This window comes from Spodoptera frugiperda, chromosome 23 (assembly GCF_023101765.2).
Source record: "Spodoptera frugiperda isolate SF20-4 chromosome 23, AGI-APGP_CSIRO_Sfru_2.0, whole genome shotgun sequence".
Classification (NCBI taxonomy): Eukaryota; Metazoa; Arthropoda; class Insecta; order Lepidoptera; family Noctuidae; genus Spodoptera; species Spodoptera frugiperda.
In genome coordinates, this window is record NC_064234.1 from 6416947 (window position 1) to 6436567 (window position 19621).

The 19621-nt window shown below is 35.3% G+C and overlaps 1 protein-coding gene across 3 annotated transcripts in view; it reads right to left on the minus strand.

The window, feature by feature from the left end:
• The window catches only part of LOC118267191 (G-protein coupled receptor dmsr-1), a 66544-nt gene that overhangs the window by 21542 nt on the left and 25381 nt on the right, over positions 1-19621 (minus strand). For all 3 annotated transcript variants that reach the window (XR_004782929.2, XM_050703315.1, XM_035581027.2), the window contains exon 3: positions 9076-9259. Coding sequence is in view for 2 of the 3 variants with exons in the window: in XM_050703315.1 (XP_050559272.1) it covers positions 9076-9259 (184 nt within the window). In the remaining variant the exon portion in view is untranslated. The remainder of the gene's footprint in view (positions 1-9075; positions 9260-19621) is intronic.

Here is a 19621-nt window from a genome sequence, read left to right on the forward strand (position 1 = left end):
ATTCCAAGTAATACTTATTATGATGTCTGGAATAAAGCCTGGTTTTATATTATCACCCTTAATGATTTCAGACTGATGACAATTGATGAAAAGTTGGGGTATCTACAATTTGCTTCAGAGTGAAGGTTGTCTGATATATAGCGTTGTTAACGATAAGTCTTTGCACCCTTTATGGACCTGTTAAGTTTAATTTCTGAGAATAATGGTATACATAAAATAAAGTTTAGGTCTGAGAAAACAAAATATAACATGTCACATCAAAACTTTTTACGGTACGTTATATATTTGACATTTGCTTTTACCCTGCAGTAGGGCGATGACGGCTAAATAAAAATAAATAAAATATATTCGGCATACTAATAAATAAATACTTAATGACCTTTGTCCCAGCCCATCCTTCGAAGATATATATCTTCGAAGGATGGGCTACAGTAATATTGTTTATATTATACATAATATGTGAAGAGGTGATTAAACTGGAAAATTATGGATGAAACATTATTATCTGACATACTTTCAACAGGCGACCTGTTTACTAACCTGCTAATATTATCACCTGGTTTTGTAGCTATTTTTACATATAATTTCACGCACGAGAGGGGAATAAAATCGATAAAAAAATAAATGAGCGTGTTATTATCCCTTTTCGTTATTTACAGTGAACAGCTTTGTAAAATATGAAGATGGATTTATTTTGGAAAATTTAAGTATTAGAGAGACTATGAAAGGTTATCGAAACCGCGTTTAAAAAGCTGATATGATAACGTACGCAGGTTAAGAGATACTGTTATATATTTTTCTTATACTGTTGGAAAAGATTATAATTTTCAATGAACTAGGTTAGGTACGTTTAAATAAAACCGATTTCAACCTCCTCTTTTTGAAATCAGTTTTATTATATTACTAAAACCTGCTTCTTAGTGTATATAGAAAAGTGTTAGACTTTTCTAAAAACCGCATCAAAATCCGTTCAGCCATTCGTGAGATAATCGCGCACAAAACATAATACACACAGGTCAAACAGAGAACCTCCTTAATTTTTAAAGTCGATTAATAAAATAAGTATCGTATATGATTTAATAAGCATTATTTAATATTACAGAATTCCTTCAATAAAGAATGTAACCCTTATTCCAAGTCAGATCATGTTTTAATATTATTTAAGTAACTTTATACTCATATACAGTTTAGAGACGCACAATGTAAAGAAAATTGTATTTATTTTGGCTTCTAATTATTTTACTCCCAAAAAGCCATCAAAACCGAAACCCAATATAAAATATAAGAATTTGCAACACATTACATATTGTGTACCCAAAAATTCCACATTTTTTATGATAACAAATATTTTCATGTAGGGATGGAATTTTTCATAATATAAGAATGGATTATCTAATGGAAAATCTTAATTGACAATATCAAATCAATTCTAGTAGGTACTTCATAAAGAATCCTACAAAACTGATCTTGAATCATGAAATAAAAACATATTCGAGGATGTTTAAGGGCGTCGTTGTTTTTCCAGGTGTTGGTATTCGAAGCTTTATTTATATTCTTGGTACTCGTATAAAGAAATAAAGTTGACAGACACGTCTCAATGGTTTCGGCAGCTGTGTTGGTTTTAGCGGCAGATTTGAATTATCAAAACAACGATGTTGATCGACCGTGGAGCCGTTTGATATAAAAAAAATATATATTATGGAACTTGGGAATCGACTCAATCGATTCGAATCGATCGATTAGAGTTCTTGGTGTTGTTTAAAATGATTTATTGATCATGCAAAGGTCAATCTGGAAGTCATCTTGTGAGTGATCTGATGATAATATAATTTGACTGCACTGTTGACACGGTGGCTGGGTAACTGGCTGCCGTGCAACGGGCGGCGGGTTGCTTCGGGTCTGATTGTTTTTGGAATTGTATGTTTGTAGACGCACCCACAACACAGGAGAAAATCCTAGTGTGGGGCAATATTAAAAATAATATTACAGTTATGAGCCCTTTTCTAAATTGTTGTATAGAGAAATGTTTTCTTTTTCATCCTTTCATATACAACAATTTTCTGAGGCTGTCGTTATTTCTATAGGTTAGAAATAAGAACTGCCAACCCGCATTGAGCAAGCAGTGTGATTAATGCTCAAACCTTTGTGAGAAGAGGCTTCTGATCAGCAGTGGCCACTTACATGCTGTTGATGTGTGTAACACTTCTTTTTAGAAGACTATTCAATGATTATGTCATTAAATATGTTGTGATGAATTATTAACTCTGTCAAGAGATCTTACTAAGAAAACTTCACAAAGTAATACACAAAGCTATCTTAACTTATCGAGTAAAATGATACCCAAACATTGTTCTGTTTCAAGGATAATGTAAAATCTTCTTAAGATTTCAAAGCTAAGCTGACGATCACAGCCGCTATAACAAATCTTGGGTCACGTAGATAACAGCAACTACATAGGATTATGTGGGCTAGATTAAGGACTTTTACTTCCAGCCTTTGTCATTTTATTTTACGATGTACAACTCTCGCAAAATGACAGACATTTTATTTACTCCAGAACAGTACGTAAGCTCGCTGAAGCCTAATGTTCCTCGTAATTAAGTTTGACAACTCGTAATTGACCCAGATTTCAGACATTTCCCTTGCAACACACAAAATTTTGATAATTACGTTATGATACCAAATTTAATTTAACGCGTTGCCATTGCCAGGCCTATCTCGTTGAGTTAAACTTCTCTTAATTTTCTTATTCAATTTTGTATTGAAATTTAAATAAACATATCTGATTTGTCTTAATCTCTGCGATAAAATAATGCGAGCATTAAAATCTTTAAATCTTATTCTGTTTTTTTTTTTTTGTTTTAAATAAGTCTTTGTCTTAATTATCTGATCGTAAACTTAAGATTAGAGGCGTCAGGTAATTTAAATGTTAATTCTCTTTAAAGAAAATAAATTTAATGCTTATAGTCGAGATTCACATTTTATTTGGCCATTCTGACCTTTTAAAGATATTTAACGAGTAAATAATTGAACTTTTATTCCTAATTAATTAAATATGTCTATTAATTAAATATGTCTGTAATTACTTTAATGAAGTCATGAAATGGCTTTGCAAGTAACCTCATTATTTGAATGATGCAAACATTAAATTCGAGATATTCTGCTCAGTTAATCCTTTGAAGCTTTGATTTCCATCTTCAACACTGATCTTTGAAGATAAGGGGCCTTATGTGTAATGAAAATCTTCATATTTAATCAAAATACGTACATATCATACACAAACCTCATTAGTTTTGCCTTTGAAAGCACAATATGGCAGCGATACCAATTAGCAGCATATCGTGGGCGTCTAACACTTATACAAGGTAATACACATCAAACTATACGAACCAGTATAAACTAACCGATGAATGTACTGAAAGATCGTACAAAGCGAGACCATCATAAGTTGGACGTTATATCTTGATATGTAGCCGTGTACCAATCCCACCTCACACGTACTATGTTAAGCATTTCCACGATTTATGTAATACATACCATTTTTACGAATATCAGATAAGGAAAACCTAAATACACAGAAATAACATTTTCGTATATATTCTATGAATATTTCACCGAGATAAGAAGGTTTTTTGTAATAGGACAACCTCGCTACAAGCTCCTAATACCGCTACAAGTCCTGTAAGCCAGGGTCTATAGTAGATACAACTATGAAGACACCGTAAAACTAAAGTCCGGTGCGTTTCAGGGACATGAATGACTGTCTTAGATCCCGCAAGGAAAAAATCAGAAGATATTATTAGAGGAGAAGAAAAAGAAAACGATAGTTTCCACTTCCCTTGAAGAATTTAATGCAGGAGACAGAATGACTTAAGCCTCAAGGCGCAAAAGAGACTGCACAATAGATAGGAAGGATATTATCAAGTGATATACCTTCTTCCAATTTTCTTTCATGCATAAATAAATACGAAAATCGAAAAATATTTTGTCTGGCTTGCGCACACCTGCATAAAATCTCATCAACTTTGTATGGAAGATGAATCGTGTTCCTAAAATAAATACTTTAGTATAAAATATAATCCGCTTATGTATAACAATATACTCGGAGAAAGGGTATAAATATTCGGTTTTCTTCGAAATATGTTTAAACCCCACCGTATTGAAGAGACGATCATCATAAGTCAAATTGATTTTTTATGGTTATATTGTTCAATGTAACTATATCGTGTTGATACTTTAATTGATGATTAAAGAACCTAAACCCAACTAATTATAAAATATCAACAAATCCACGGAGAAAATACAATCAAATATCAATATCATTATTACATTTTGAACCAAAACAAATATTTATGATTGAGGAAATATTTATAAGTTCCATTAACAAATTTTCATGAGCTCTCTTTTCAAATTAAATCAGTATACTCTGGTAACGAACTTCAAATTACATTTAAATTATTTAGAAAAACCGAAACACACTTTTAAAGGTAAATAATAATATGATCTTCATGCTAACGAGCTCTCATTAATTATATGTGCACTAATAAAGGATCGCGTTCTTTGTTATTTGGCAAACTCGTAAAGCAAATTTTAAACACATGAAGATATTAAAATATAAAATGCAAAGTCATTGCCCTGAATAGAACAAAGTTAAAATATAAAGTTCTCTTGGCTCTGTTTTAAACATAGTAGCTAACTTTGTTGAAAGCAAAAATTCTGTACTCTCTGATCAAGCTGAAACTGCAATATCATCCGCCAATCAAGTGTGGATAATATAGAAAGAGAACCATACTCCAATGGTTGACTGTCACGATTTTAAAACATGCTTTGTCTTTACAAGGGATGTTTCAAAATCAACAGTCTTCAATCTTCCATTCAAAAATGTCCAATAACAGAAATGTATAGCTAAAACTGCCTAAATAATTATACAGCTAGTCTCAGTATTTCCCTAAGGCGTGATAATTAGGAATACTACTTACAATTCGTCAGTTTTGCTGCGAGCCCTACCTAAGTTTATTTCTATTCACCAGGGACAAATTCAGACCGTATTTCATTGTAGGATTAGACGTTTGACTGGCGAAAATTAGCTATATTTCATACACCTCTAGGGAAAAATCAATGTAATATTGTGTTATGTACTTCTAAGATATAGGAAACAATTAATGTAGGAAGTAGGAAGATCCCTTAATCTATGAAATCTCCGTTTCGCTAACCAGACGGTTTCTGCGTGGGATAACGTAGATTTAATGGAAATTAATTCACATAAATAATTTACACACCTACCCAAGTGTACTCCTTTTATGAATCAGAAATGTAGGGTCATAAAATATTCACTTGCGTATAACATAATTTAAAGTTTTTTGTTAGTTGAGGCAGATGTTTTAATATTTAATATCGCAAATAATGAATTATGAAAATTATTCACATATTTTTGGGCCGTTCCCTGACTCTATTTTAATTTAATTAAAACAATGACTAGTGTGAACCATGTCACCTGTCACAAGTTACTTTTTTCCATTAATCAAACTTTTTATCAGTAACTTATACATATCACACCATCGCGTGCCTATCACCTGTTCCTCGAAAAGATATAATCTAAAGGCTTGTAGTAAGAAGACAATTCTCACAAACAACGCCAGAATATTCGATTCCACCGAATAGTTTAGGAAACCGAAAAGCCTGAAAGATAAAAAGGAAATAAATATATGTAAGTGTTCGATAAAAATAGTACATTTTTACTGCTCACTCGTATTTGTTTAAGGGTTGGAAACCTAAACCAGATTTATTGTCAAACAGTCGTAACTGTTCAAATCAAATTATGATAAAATATCCGTGTAATATTATTACTACAGGGTGGTAAAATGCCTGTTAAGGTAAAATGTCTGTATGACAAAATCAGAAATCGTACTTTATGCCCTAGCTAGGGTTAGGAGTGGGTTCATTGGTCATATTATTTATATCTATACATATAATAAAATCGTAGAAAAGTGCTGTCTGTACATTGAAAATAAAAATAAAAAAAATAGCAGGGGTTATTGTTATGTCGATGTCGAACCCAAAAATGTAATTAACTTTTTTTTTGTCTGTTTGTCTGTTTGTCTATTTGTCTGTTTGACTGTGCGTCTATGCGCGCTAATCTCAGAAACGGCTGATCCAAATTGGATGCGGTTTTCACGAATATATTGTGGTAGGCTTCAATTAACATTTAGTGTTTGTTTCATGTCAATCGGTTCATAAATAAAAAAGTTATGTCAAATTAAAGAATCACGTCGAACACTATTCTATGCTTATACCATTAATCTCCGTAACTATTTGACGGATTTGGTTGAAATTTGGTACAGATATAGTTTAGAACCTTAGAAAGGACATAGGATAGTTTTTATTTCAAAAATCTTTAGTTTAAGTCCGTTTTTAAACTATTTTTTCAATGCCCTAAGTGAGTATACATCTATTAAATTCAAACGCAGAGCTCATTATGTTGATTTTTGAAGAGTTCCCTGGAATATCTCCTACATCTCATTTTTGAAGAGATTCCGCGAGATCGGGAACTATGTGGTTAAAACCAAAAGGAGATTGACCAATTTGTATGGGACTTTGGCTATTTTTGAACAAGCAGTTCAGCTAATAATATATCTTTGATTTAATAGTTCATATCAGTAAGAATGAAGATACAAACTTAGTTTTGTATCCAGATTTATATTTAGTTTTTTTTTTACATTTTATTGAAGCTGTTTATGCATGAAATAAAACATTTTTTTATTAAAATTCTTTATTAATCTGATTCAAATGTAATTAAAATATGGTCTAGCAACTGGGCAGGTGGATTAATATTTTCCTGGTACCCAGCTCAAAAACCAAATAATAGTCATTATATGTGCACAGCAATCTACTGTTCTACGGCCCACCATGCAGTTGCAGCAATATTGTTTTATAGCTGCCCTCCCTTCAGTGTTATTCTCATATAATATATTATACAAAATATGTTTTTCTACTAATGTGTCTACTATGTATTTTCCCACGCAATAAACTGCAGTTGACTGAAGGGAGCGGGAAACCTTCCAGTAGGCTGCTGGCAGTATTTCTGCATAATTCAATCGTATAGGAACCATCGCCTCTTATGTGTTAGCCATAGTAGGTAGTAGTAGTGAAGAATCAGAATCCATTGAAGACTTAGAAAAACAACACTCACAATGCAAAAGAACAAAGCGAATAATATCTGTCATTTTGACGCAAAACACAACAGATTGACAGCACTGAAGTCAAATTCAAAGTCAACTGACTTGGTTATCATAACAAATACTAAAATAAATGTGATTTTTTATACTGCTAATTGATACAAAGTTATTAGGATCAGACATTTACTAAAATATAAATAAAATTATTGGTAAATTACATTTTTGTTGAGCAGCCTGTTCAAAAATAGCCAGTTTTGGACAATCTCCTTTGCCGGAAGTCACTATTCCACGCGAACGAAGTCGCGGGCAAAAGCTAGTCTATAATATAAAAATAAGTCGTGTTATCCTTCCTGACGCTATAACTCCAGAACGCACGAACCGATTTCCACGGTTTTGCATTCGTTGGAAAGGTTTAGGGCTCCGTGAGGTTTATAGCAAAGAAAATTTAGGAAAATTTCAAGAGAAAAGCAGGAAACCAGGGAAAATGTTTGGTGGCGAAACGGAGTTCGCCGAGTTTGCTAGTAACCTATACAAAAGTTATCTAAGAATGTATTCTTCTATGAACAACCGCTTTGTAACTACGCTTGCTTTGCTGTTATGCATACGTTAACTTCGTCTTTGCCCGCTGAATAAAAGAAAGATAACTTTTTTAATTGAAAACACTAGCATTTAAACAAATGCGGAACTGTGAAAATATTAACACAGTGGGCATATACTAACCTACATACTAACATAAAAGATGTCAATGGCAATGACTATTTTACCAACTTTTTCCGTAGTAGATAAATACATACATATCACATTTATACCAAACAATATTTTGTGACGTAAAAGAAAACAAACAAAGCCACAAAAATACACATCGACATTTAGTAAGGATTGACTATCTTCATAATAATAAAAAGAAAATATGTTTCTTTATTGTTACAGCATTACGATAACTTGTCGATACTACTTACTTAGATATTTTGTTTCTACTCGATATTAACAAAAAAGTAAGTTATTCAAAGCTTACCCAACAGAGAATAATATTATCTATGTTGTATCTACTAATATTATGCTATTTCGTACTTTCCTTTCATTTTAATAAGCTCGCTTTTCCAGTAAGCTTACTTATAAAGTAGCTTGTTACTAGCTACTTTTTATCGGGATTTTCCGACACAATCGGGATGGCTAGTCGAGAAAAATCTTCTAAATGTCATGTGAAACTGCAAGTGGATAGCTGATACGGTATAGATATACTATTATAGTATATGATAGTATGTATCTTTTGTTTATTACAAATATTTGTACGTTTGTTATATTCTTTTTTCCCCATAAATAAATAGCGTTTATATTATATGAGAGTAAACAATAAATCATTCGGTTTAATTTAATAGCCAATTATATTTTGTATCGCAATTTTGTTATTACAAATGAAGTTTAATTTTGTGAACGATCAAAACAGACTGCGCGTTATAAAGTTTGTTTCCTATATTAACACTACAATTAACTGACGTATATGATTGGATTTCTCGTTGCAATAAGAAGCAGCTGTTTATAACACATTTCGTACAATATGATACTTCTAACCTTTGTATTAAGTTTGCTGCATTATATCTTATACTCATTTTACATTTAATAACAATTTGTAAACCTCACTAAAAGAGGTGCTCTGGATGAATTGAAACAGCCACTTCGCTAACTTTGATATTAGAACTACAGTTATGGTTTTTATTACTAATCAGCATTAGATGATTCTGTTTTCACCAGAAAACCAGTAATGTACCTATAGTTGGTTTTAGTCAGTGGTTGGTTTATTCGAGCCGGCAAATCAGAGTGCCGAACGCGGTTTCGTTTCGATTACTTTAAGCATAAAGCAAACTCATACTAAACAGATACAGTTAAACAAAACACTTACCAAACATATTATAACAGCTCTTGAAGAAGTCTGGCGCCAACGCACTCGCCAGCCCCAAGAGACCCTGAGGTACCTCAGTGGACAGGAACAGACCCAGCACTGCTAGGAGCATGCGCGTCGTACGGTCCGTGCGACTGGACCGCCGCGCACACGACTCCTCCGTCGCTAGGCACTGCTTTTCTGGCTGAAAATGTATATTTATGTTAGTATATTTATTTAGACTGCCTCGTTGGTCGAGTGGTCAAAAGTGTGACTGCCAAACAAGGGGTCTCGGGTGCGATTCCCATGTCGGGCAAAGTATAACTGGGTTTTTTTTGGATTTTCGAAAATTTGTCGGCAGTAGCACAGAGTCCGGAATTGTGTCTAGTATATACTAGCCACTGCCATATGGCAATAGGCTCACCCCCTATTACGTAGGATTTATAACACAAATGGTGAAAAGTGGGTATATATTGTATAGCGACATTATGTGTCGTAATGTGTACCTCTTCCTACCCCTTCGGGGATAAAAGGCGTGACGTTGAATGTGTGTGTATTTATTTATTTTGTTCTTAAAACTGTGTCTAAATCTTAAGGGGACAATCTTGATAAATTATTCAATTGTAGACAGAAAATAGGTCGTCTTGACTAACGCTGGCACTAACTTTAGCGACGTGATCGACAGACAACAGAAGATTAAAGAAGATAGCAAATACGATGAAACTCAGTAATGAGAAAGAAGTGAATTATGAAAAAATAACTTTGTATACAGCTATATTAAGACCGTTTATTGGATAATTCTATTTGCATTGTAGCGAGGTGTTTATTAGTTTTCTTGGAGAAAAGTAATCAAGTTTCCTACTTACTATAACTTCTTAAACGAATTAAGATAAATACTCTTGCTAGGAACTACTAAGAAACGTTTTCATATATAGTCTTTCAGATGACTTAATCTTATTGGAACATAAAAATCACGACTTACAGTGTATATTTATTCTAAAAATCTTAGTAAATTAGCCTAATCTAATATATTTAAATGATTTAACGATTTGCGAAATTGTAGTGGCGGTTAAATCGGACTGACGGAAATTAGAATAGAGCAATGGTGAACAAACTATGGCCTGCCGGTCATCTCCGGTTTGTGAAAATTTAAATCCGGCCCGCTGACGGTTTCTCCAAAATTCTAAATATAAATTGATGAATCTACTATTTATTCCACGATTATAATTATTTAGTTGGGATTTTAGCGGTCTGTAGTATAAAGAGGAACAATAGATATATGAGATAATATTAGTCATAGTATGGCTGCTTATTTTATCAATATATCTTATTTTGTCAAGCATTATTAGATTTATTGCGACTTGGTATTCGAAAGACGAAAGAAATATACAAGGCGAAAATGAATGGGCCCGTCGGTAGAGGACGCCCTAGACGGACATATTATAGAGACCAGATTGGTGATATGTTAAAACATAGCAAAATGAAAAGTACCTTTAACCGACAAGCATGCATGAAAAGACTGATGACTCTTGATGAAGCGAAAGAGGCATGTAAGAGTCGTAGCAATTGGCGGTCCATTGTCTCTGCCTACCCCCATGGAAGACAGGCGTGAAGTTATGTACGTAATTATATATGATGTTTGCGTGTTGTGAGGTTTTTCCTTGCTATGATATCCGTAAATCTTTTAAAGGTTTTGCCCCAAGAAAATTTAGATACCTATGTGCCAACACTAGCATAATAATGTACCTACTTTCTCGCGCTATCCCGCAGATCTTTTTCTGAATTACATACTGAATTTCAACAACAGATAATTTTTTAAGTAACCTTGAGTAATCTTGTAGCTTATAGCGGATTAATAAGACCATAATATTGCGCTTGAAATACCAGAGTTCATTCAACTTATAAGTGAAAAACGAGATTCTACACAGTAAGTTGGGTATGTGATCTCTTTAATATTTAAACTTCTTTTTATTAGGATTCTTGTATCTTCTGTAGGTGAATTCTACCGAAATTATATAAATAAAACGAGGTATTTATTTTTGTGCTTCCCATAATTCATTACAGAACATGTTTTTTCTTGAAATTGTATGTATATTTCCTTAAATAAGTATTTTTAAATACCAACTGTAACAAAAATGTTTAAAGTAAGCAGAAAACCGCTAAAACTGTACGAGTCCGAAATAGCATGAATTAATTACCCTTTATTAATAAAATATTTCCAACCTGAGCTTGCTTTTAATAAATCACTATAAACAAGTAACACATTTTGTAAAAGGAACTATCAGACTTCATCTTTTGTTATTTCTACTTTGACTCAAGATTTTTAGTTATCGTAAGACCTAAGCCTTTGCTACCATTTGGAAAATATAAATAACTACACTTTGATCTTTAAAAGCAATAACAATTAAGTAAGTAAAAAAGTATTATACCAAGAAATTGTTTGTTTCAAATTCGAAACTTGAAAGGAAAACTGAAAGTTTTGCGAATATCGCCTCAAAGTTGAAGATGGAAATTAGTATCTCTCGACCCCTTTTATGAGTGAATGGTTTATTGTGGGGGCTATTGTTCAAGCAAGCAATATTCTGATAGCGTCCGTAATGTATCGACTAGTCGCCATGTAGTCAAGAACTGAGGATTTACATTAAAGTGCGGATATTCTCTTTATCCGCAAACGTTTACCACAGCTCTATCGGAAAAGTAGAGTACAATGCAGTTTACCCAGCTTCTATGAATCGCGTGCATTTCAAAGAGCATTGCTTCGCTTGTACACGTTTATTGTCTATGCGAATGTTGTTTGTAGTTAGAGAAATTTTAAAATATAAAATCTGGAATTGGATTTTTAACCCCCGACGCAAAAAGAGGGGTGTTATAAGTTTGACGTGTCTGTCTGTCTGTCTGTCTGTCTGTGGCATCATAACTCCCGAACGGATGCAGTGATTTCAATTTAGTTTTTTTCGTATTAAAGGGGACTTATCTGCAAGTGTTCTTAGACATGTTTGATGAAAATTGGTTGAGCCGTTTTAAAGTTATGGGCGGTGAAAGTAACGTAAGCGGGAGATTAACCGAATAAAGTCTGCAAATATACTGGGATGGGGTCTCAAACGAAATCGCACTGAAAGAAAATATTGAAAGATATAATTTTTTCGTATTAACAAAAATAAAAAAATTAATTAAAAATTAAAAAAAAAAATTAATAAAAAATTTAAAAAAATAAAATTAAATATTTTATACCTGCACCAATGTAATGTAATCTTTAGCCTACTTATAGAAACAAAAACTAGTAATTAATAAGTAAAAAAAAAATTAAAGCGAAGAACGAGCTTGACCTTGAATGTAATCTTTACCTTAACAAGAATTGAAATTATAGTAAGTATATGTAGGTAATATACTAAGCCTAACCTTTTTTTTTTTTTTTTGATGTCGGGGGGAAACCTTCAAAAGGCGCCTAGCTTTTTGGGGAGAAAGACTAGGGAGTGTGGGATTTTTACCTCACTAAAACCACCCCGGTGGCCACCTTCAGCACCGATAAGGGGCACCGAGACCTCTAACTAGACCTGCTCCGGAGCCCCTATGGTGCAACGCCTGTTACGGCACATCCCTAGGGAGACGTGTGTCTCCCATGAGCCTTGCTGTGCAAGTTGCACGGCAGCACGTGACCACTGTGCCACCGTCTTCCCTGAGGTCGCTAGATGGGCACCTAGAGTCCCCACTTTAGGTACCCGCGACCCCAAAGGTCCGCCTGCAGTTGACGCAGGCGGGATTAGGCGTCAAGGCTGTTGCCATCTCGACGCCTTCTATGAGCAGGATCGGCCCTCTCGCGATCCCGCTCAGCAGCCTCCTTTTGGGACATTACAGTCTCACAAAAGGAAGCCACTTCCCTCCAATTTTCTGTATCTGCCAACATAGCCTTAACTACTGCTGGCAGAGACAAATCTCGCCCGATCCTGGCGACAAGGACCCGAAGCTCAGAAGCCCACGCTGGGCACTCCTCGAGCGTGTGCTGTGCGGAATCCAAGTCACCTCCGCAATGGTGACAATTAGTTGTGGCCTCTCGCCCAATCCTGTTCAGGTACTCACCGAAGCAGCCATGTCCGGTGAGCACCTGAGTGAGCCTGAAGGAGACGCGCTCCTCTCTCTTCAGCCAGGCTTCGAAGTGCGGCAAAATGGCTTCGACAACGCGCTTGCGTGAGTACTCCGGCTGTTCAAGCCGCTCACGCCACCGCTCGAGCGCGTGTCGCCTTTCTTGCCGCCTCAGCCTTACGAACGCCACTCCTGGCACGCTACCGCCATTTCGGCGGACAGTGCGGATTTGGTTATACACCTTCGCGTCCATATCCGCCAGGATATCCAACGGCGGAAAGCGAGCCAGGAGAGTTGCCGCCTCAAAGGACACCGTTCGGTATCCTCGTGCGATACGGATGGCCATTTTCCGCTGCAGACGATAGACTTTCGTTCTGCAACGTCGGACGCCTGACAGTCGAGCTGACCAAACAGGCGCCCCGTAAAGGACCATCGATCGCACGACACCCGCGTAGAGGCGGCGAACTTCTTCTCGAGGTCCCCCAATGTTTGGCAGCAGTCTGTGCAGAGCACCCACTGCCTTCTCAACTCGGGGGACCAGGCGTTCGAAATGCTCTTCGAAGCCCCACCGACCATCCAAGGTTAGGCCTAAATACTTTATATATCGGCCTACCTGGACTTGCGCATCTCCAACATGAACCGACGAACTGGGCGGCTCCCTGGTTCTCGGCAGCTTATGGAACCATAGTGCCTCGGTTTTGTGAGGTGCTATTTCCAAACCCAGTGCGCGGATTGAGGCCACGACTCTTGCCACCCCGAGCTCAGAAAGCCGGATGGTCTCTTCAAAGGTTTTCCCGCTGGCCATTACCAGAGTATCGTCTGCGTAACAAATGACGTGGACATCAGCGGGAAGTTCAACACGCAGGACTGCGTCGTAAGCCAGGTTCTGTGGAACCTGGCTAAAGGCCAAATTAAAAAGTAAAAAATAATAAAAGAAACCTAATCTTAAAGTACCTAAGAATGTACTAATAATTCTAAAAAAAAAATACGTCGCGTTGGGGGACCGCATGAATACGGACTGCACACCGTCGCCCGCGCCGCTATATTTCTATTTTCTGCGTTATAGTTAAGTACTTAAACATCAATTTACTTTAATGTTAACACCAAGCATGTTATACTTATGAAAAAATCGTAGAGAAGTAAGAAATAATTAGGAGCGGTCCCCCAACGCGACGTATTTTTTTTTAGAATTATTAGTACATTCTTAGGTACTTTAAGATTAGGTTTCTTTTATTATTTTTTACTTTTTAAAGGAAAATTATCGTTAAAATTCCTTCTATTACATTGGAAGTACGGTATTAAATCTATGAACAAAAACTTAGTTCTTACACTCTAATTAATAGAGTATACTTTTGCATGTCCTTTTGGAAAATCATTACCATTATGTCATTGTCTACAATGTTTATGTACTTAGGTACTAAAGTTACACCCGCGGCGTAATATGATCAAAGAAAAAATGTACTCTATGTCACTCTTCAGTCTCCTAAATATCTCCAGACACAATAATCATTCCAATAAAAACGCTTCGCAGTAACGTACGTGAAAGACAAACAAGCACATTTTCGTATTAGTAATATTATGTGGTAAGGATATATAAAAGTCACGGAAAGTTGCAAATAAATCTTTCATTAATGTATTCATTCAGAGGAAGTAATAAAGAACATCGATATTTCATCGGTTTTCATTGTAGCAATGAAAATTTAAATAGATGTACCTATGTATAACTGAGTGGAACATCCATACTTAAAGATATCTCTCTCTTTAGTATCTTAGATTTTATATTCAGCTTAAACGAAGCTCTTTAGACGTAACCCTAGATTAAAAATAAAAATTAATAGCTACTAAATATCAAAATTGAAGATAGATTGAGCTGGAAAGATAACATTTTTTAAGGATAGCCCCATATATAGCAGTTATAAGTAAATATTGTACTACTATTCACAGCTGTAATTTAGCTACGAGTACTTAATTTACTCGTATATAAATATCACATCCCTTGAGAAACCCAGAATTATCGGGTTGTCGATGATTAGAAACATGCGGCGATCACACTAATGAGAATCGGGTAGCTTCAGGCGGAAATATGCGATGGCATTAGGCCGGAAAGTTAGTGCTATTAAAGGTTATTTCGACCGACAACCGCACAGAAACCGTTGAGTTAGAATGGACATTTTCTACGTAATGGTCCGTTTTATCGTGCAGGCTTGTGCCTAAGCACAGACCCTGGCAGTTGCTGATTGATTGGTTTGCAAGTATACTTATAACAATATGCTGTCCACTGCCCTATTTGGCCGTAAGCCTTTTACCCGGATAAAGCAAAAAAAGTGGAATTTCTACAGAGAAGTACAAAGTTCTAATATTTGACAGTCGTACTTTCTTTCAACAATAAAAAAGAAGTCAAATACGCCTACATTACGATACGCTATTAACATTTGTCATGTGTATTCTAAACAATTTTTAAATTTAGAAAGAGAACACATTATTATTATATATCTGGCCTTGTCATTTTGGGTCTGACGTCATTGACGTGTCAATTGTTTTTTGCTGGCAACGTCGCAAATGAAAATTATCCATTTAAAATTAGAAAGAGAACGCGATGTTATTATGTTTCTGCCCTTGTCGTTTTGGGTCTGACGTCATTGACGTGTCATTTGTTTTTTATTTGACAACGTCGCAATTTAATATTAAAGAAATCAATTTAGAATTAGAACGTAATGCTCACTCAATTGGCTCCATGACGGTGAACGGATATTGAATCGTTTGATTTCCAGTATATTACGTGCAAATTGAATGGTGTTAGGCAAGTAAGTGAATTACCTATATTACACATAATAATTAACCCGTTTAATAACGGAACCACTAAAATACCTTATATTTGTTTTTGATTAACTTTCTAGAACTGTGTATAGGTAGCCCTCCACACTCAGCAAATTCGACAATCCTCTAGAGATTTAGTTCGCACTTTCTTATAACTTATACTTTATGAGATAACGATCCGAACTTAAGGGAAAACTTAGAGCCTAGCTACTTAGGTAAGGCCCATAAATTAAGTGCGGACTGTAGTTTGTCAGTCTCACCACCAAAGTTCGGAACTAGCTAATCTTTCATCACGCGCTACAGTTACTAGAAATCATTAAGATAGTAGATATTACTTTGTGATAAGAATATTAGTACCTATAATATGTTTTTCTTATTCAATTGGTGCTTTTCCCAGAAATGTATCTGTTGTTGTTATTTATTTAAGGGCAACCATCAAACTGTAACGTATCGAAAATTTTGATGTATAACTATACACCAAAATATTATTCGATTTAACATATTTTAACAGTGTATAGTGTAGCCTTAATTATAGGCTGCCACGACATGCATTAAACAAAAACCAGCTTATTTTATTAAAATTTTATCAAAAAAAGAAATATTTTTTTTTATAACAAGTGATGAAGACTTTAAATTACATAGTGCATTTTAATTCTGCAAGAATATTTTGCGCAAGATAATATTACTTTATGAAGAGAGTAGGACATATCAATATTTATAATAGTTGACAAATAATCTTACGTTTGTTTTAACTAAATATCTAGTACGGTAGCAATTAAAAACAGGAATTCTATAAGTACGTAGGTATATTCTTCAGCCAGTCCTAGAAAAAACACTTAGATAACAAAATAAAATCAAAAAGTTTCCTTAAAAAAAGGTCAAAAGAACGTCTCGTAACATAATGTCGACATTATCTGACTGCTAAAAAGATACAGAGAAAATGTATGTCGTACATTTTTTATTCTTTAATTGGCATACACGTGGGTCGACCGTCGTACCGCATTTCAACGTGAAATCTTTTGAAGTTATGATACAGCACTTGGTTTTGCAATGAACGGCTGTGACATTTGCCTAATGTATGCTGGAAAATATGAAACATTTCGCCAAATGTAATTTAGCGTACTGTTAGAAGAGACTGTGTTTTTTCTAACATTTTGACTAATGTTTAGATTTTGTCCAAAACAGACTGGTCAAGCAAATGTGAAATACTGGTTTTATGGAATAGGAGGCAAATGTGCCGATAAACCACCGAATGGTAGGAGTTTAATGCCATCCATGTACACCCATAACACCAGACAAGTTACAAGTTTGTTGCCTGCCTTTTAAAAAACATTGATACTAGTATTAACAAAAATCTTTTTTATAAATCGTCAATAATCAAAAATCAATCGGTAAAGAAAATACATCGTGGGGAAACCTAGGCTTGTAATTTCTAATTAGGTATAAGTTTGAAATTGCCAACCCGTTTTGAGTAACCGTGGCGAATAATGCTCAAACCTTCTCTGTGTGAGAAGAGGCCTTTGGTCAGTAGTGGCTACTTATAGGCTGTTGATATGTAATTGTTACTTTTTTATGAAACACGCCGTTAAACGAGCTGACGTATCACCTGATGCTAACCAATCGCCGCCGCCCATGGACACTTGAAACAACAGAGGCAAGTGCGTCGCCGGCTTTTTGGGGGTTAGGAATTGAAGGGGGTTTTTGTTCGGGAATCGGGGATTGGGAAGGGGGGAATTGGGCCTCCGGTAATCTCACTCACTTTTATTACACCTAATAATCTCAACTGCCTTTAGTCTACAATAATTGCATTAGACAATGTCACCGCGAACACGACGTCTCGAAGACTAACGCTATTACGCCATGACATCCCAAGAACTAATTACGTAGTGAGCTATTGAATTACACGTGAGATTTACAATATATTACGCCAAAATGTTGAAGAGTTTATAAAGCTATTAATATGACGCGTTCAAGTGGTGATAGACCTCAGTCTACTAGTTTTGCACTCTATAGAAGAGAGAAGACGTGGTGTCACGCCTTTTATCCCCGAAGGGGTAGGCAAAAGTGCACATTATAGCCCGTAATGCCACTGTAAAAAGTACACCCACTTTTTACAATTTGTGTTATACTTAAAACTCATGTAATAGGGGGTGAGCCTATTGCCATATACTAGAGAAGAATATTATCATATAACATTTATTTTTCAAAGACTGGCTTTTCGGAATGATATACAGAAAGCAATCAAGATTAATGTACTCAATATTACAATATTTTAGGGAACGTCTTATTTTTGATGTATAAAAGGCTTAGGGTAAGCAGTAAGAGGAAAAATCATCCAATGACTTCTCCCGCCTTGGGCGAGGCGTGCTCTTACTGACTAAAAACCACGGGTCTGGAGCCGCGATAATCCCGCTAGGCAGTCCGCAACTCCGAATCTGGCATCGTCCCTACCGGGCCCCATCTGTGGTGGTCTAATAATAAAAACTACTTTACTATGTAGATACTTTTATTTTAAAGTTATTATAACAAAATCTATATCTATAATAACCAAGAATGTGTGAACAGTAATAAAGAACTAGTCATTGATACCCCAAAAAAATGTGATGAAGAATGGATACTTTCATGTCATAACCAGAATCAAAGTACTTGACTTCATTATCTGACTACTCTACCGCTATTGGAGACAGGTGTCATCATCAATAGCCTATTAATGGCCATGGCTGAGCAGACTCTTCTCACACGGAGAAGGTTTGAGCATTAATCACAACGCTTGCTCAATGCGGGTTGGCGATTTCAAACGTACAATGCGGAGCGGGCGTCTTAAACCTTCGGGTCACCACGACAATATAGACAGGTTTAGCGATAGTAGATTTGCAATTCATTATAACTTGGTTCTAAAAATAAATAAAGATAGTACGTAAAGATGTTGATTCAGATAACATATCAATTACTTTTCTTCCCAAGACCTTCGTATAAAAAACCTTTTATATAAATAATACTTAAACTGATGGATGGTAGTCTTGAGTAATTTATTTATTCAATCCTTAGAATTCTTTCATTGAAGCGTCAGTGACCTCTTTTATATTCCAATTCAATCGGTTCCGTCTATCAAAAAAATCGCATGAAGTACATTGACCTGCCTCTAATTTCTTAAAAATACCTACTAAACATTGACGTATTAAATTGATGCCAGATATTAGAGCACAGATTATGAATTGAAAGAGCTTTTGATCGAAGATATAAATTATGTAGATAACACAGAGAAGGAGAGCAATGAAACGTATTTTTTATTTGCTTAATCCAAATGGTCTTGGCAAGCGTACTGGTCATATAGAATTTAAGATTTAATTTGCCAAATAGAAATTGAATCTATTTTACAGACAATGGACGCCCATATTCATTAATAATAGGTCTACATTTTAACACTTTCTTATAGAAAACAGTCTCATTAAAGCTATCAAACTTTTATTATAGCTTTCGTGGGACATACAAAATTCATTATTATGTTATCGGCTTACTCACGCAATGGTTTGACGAGAAACTCGACTCGTTTCAAGCCATGCTAGAGGCTCATATTCATGACACACGACGTAGCGATCTTCGGCGATTAAGTTATCAAGCTTATTACTTAACGGTCTTGTCTCTGCTAGTGACTATAATAATACCAAAT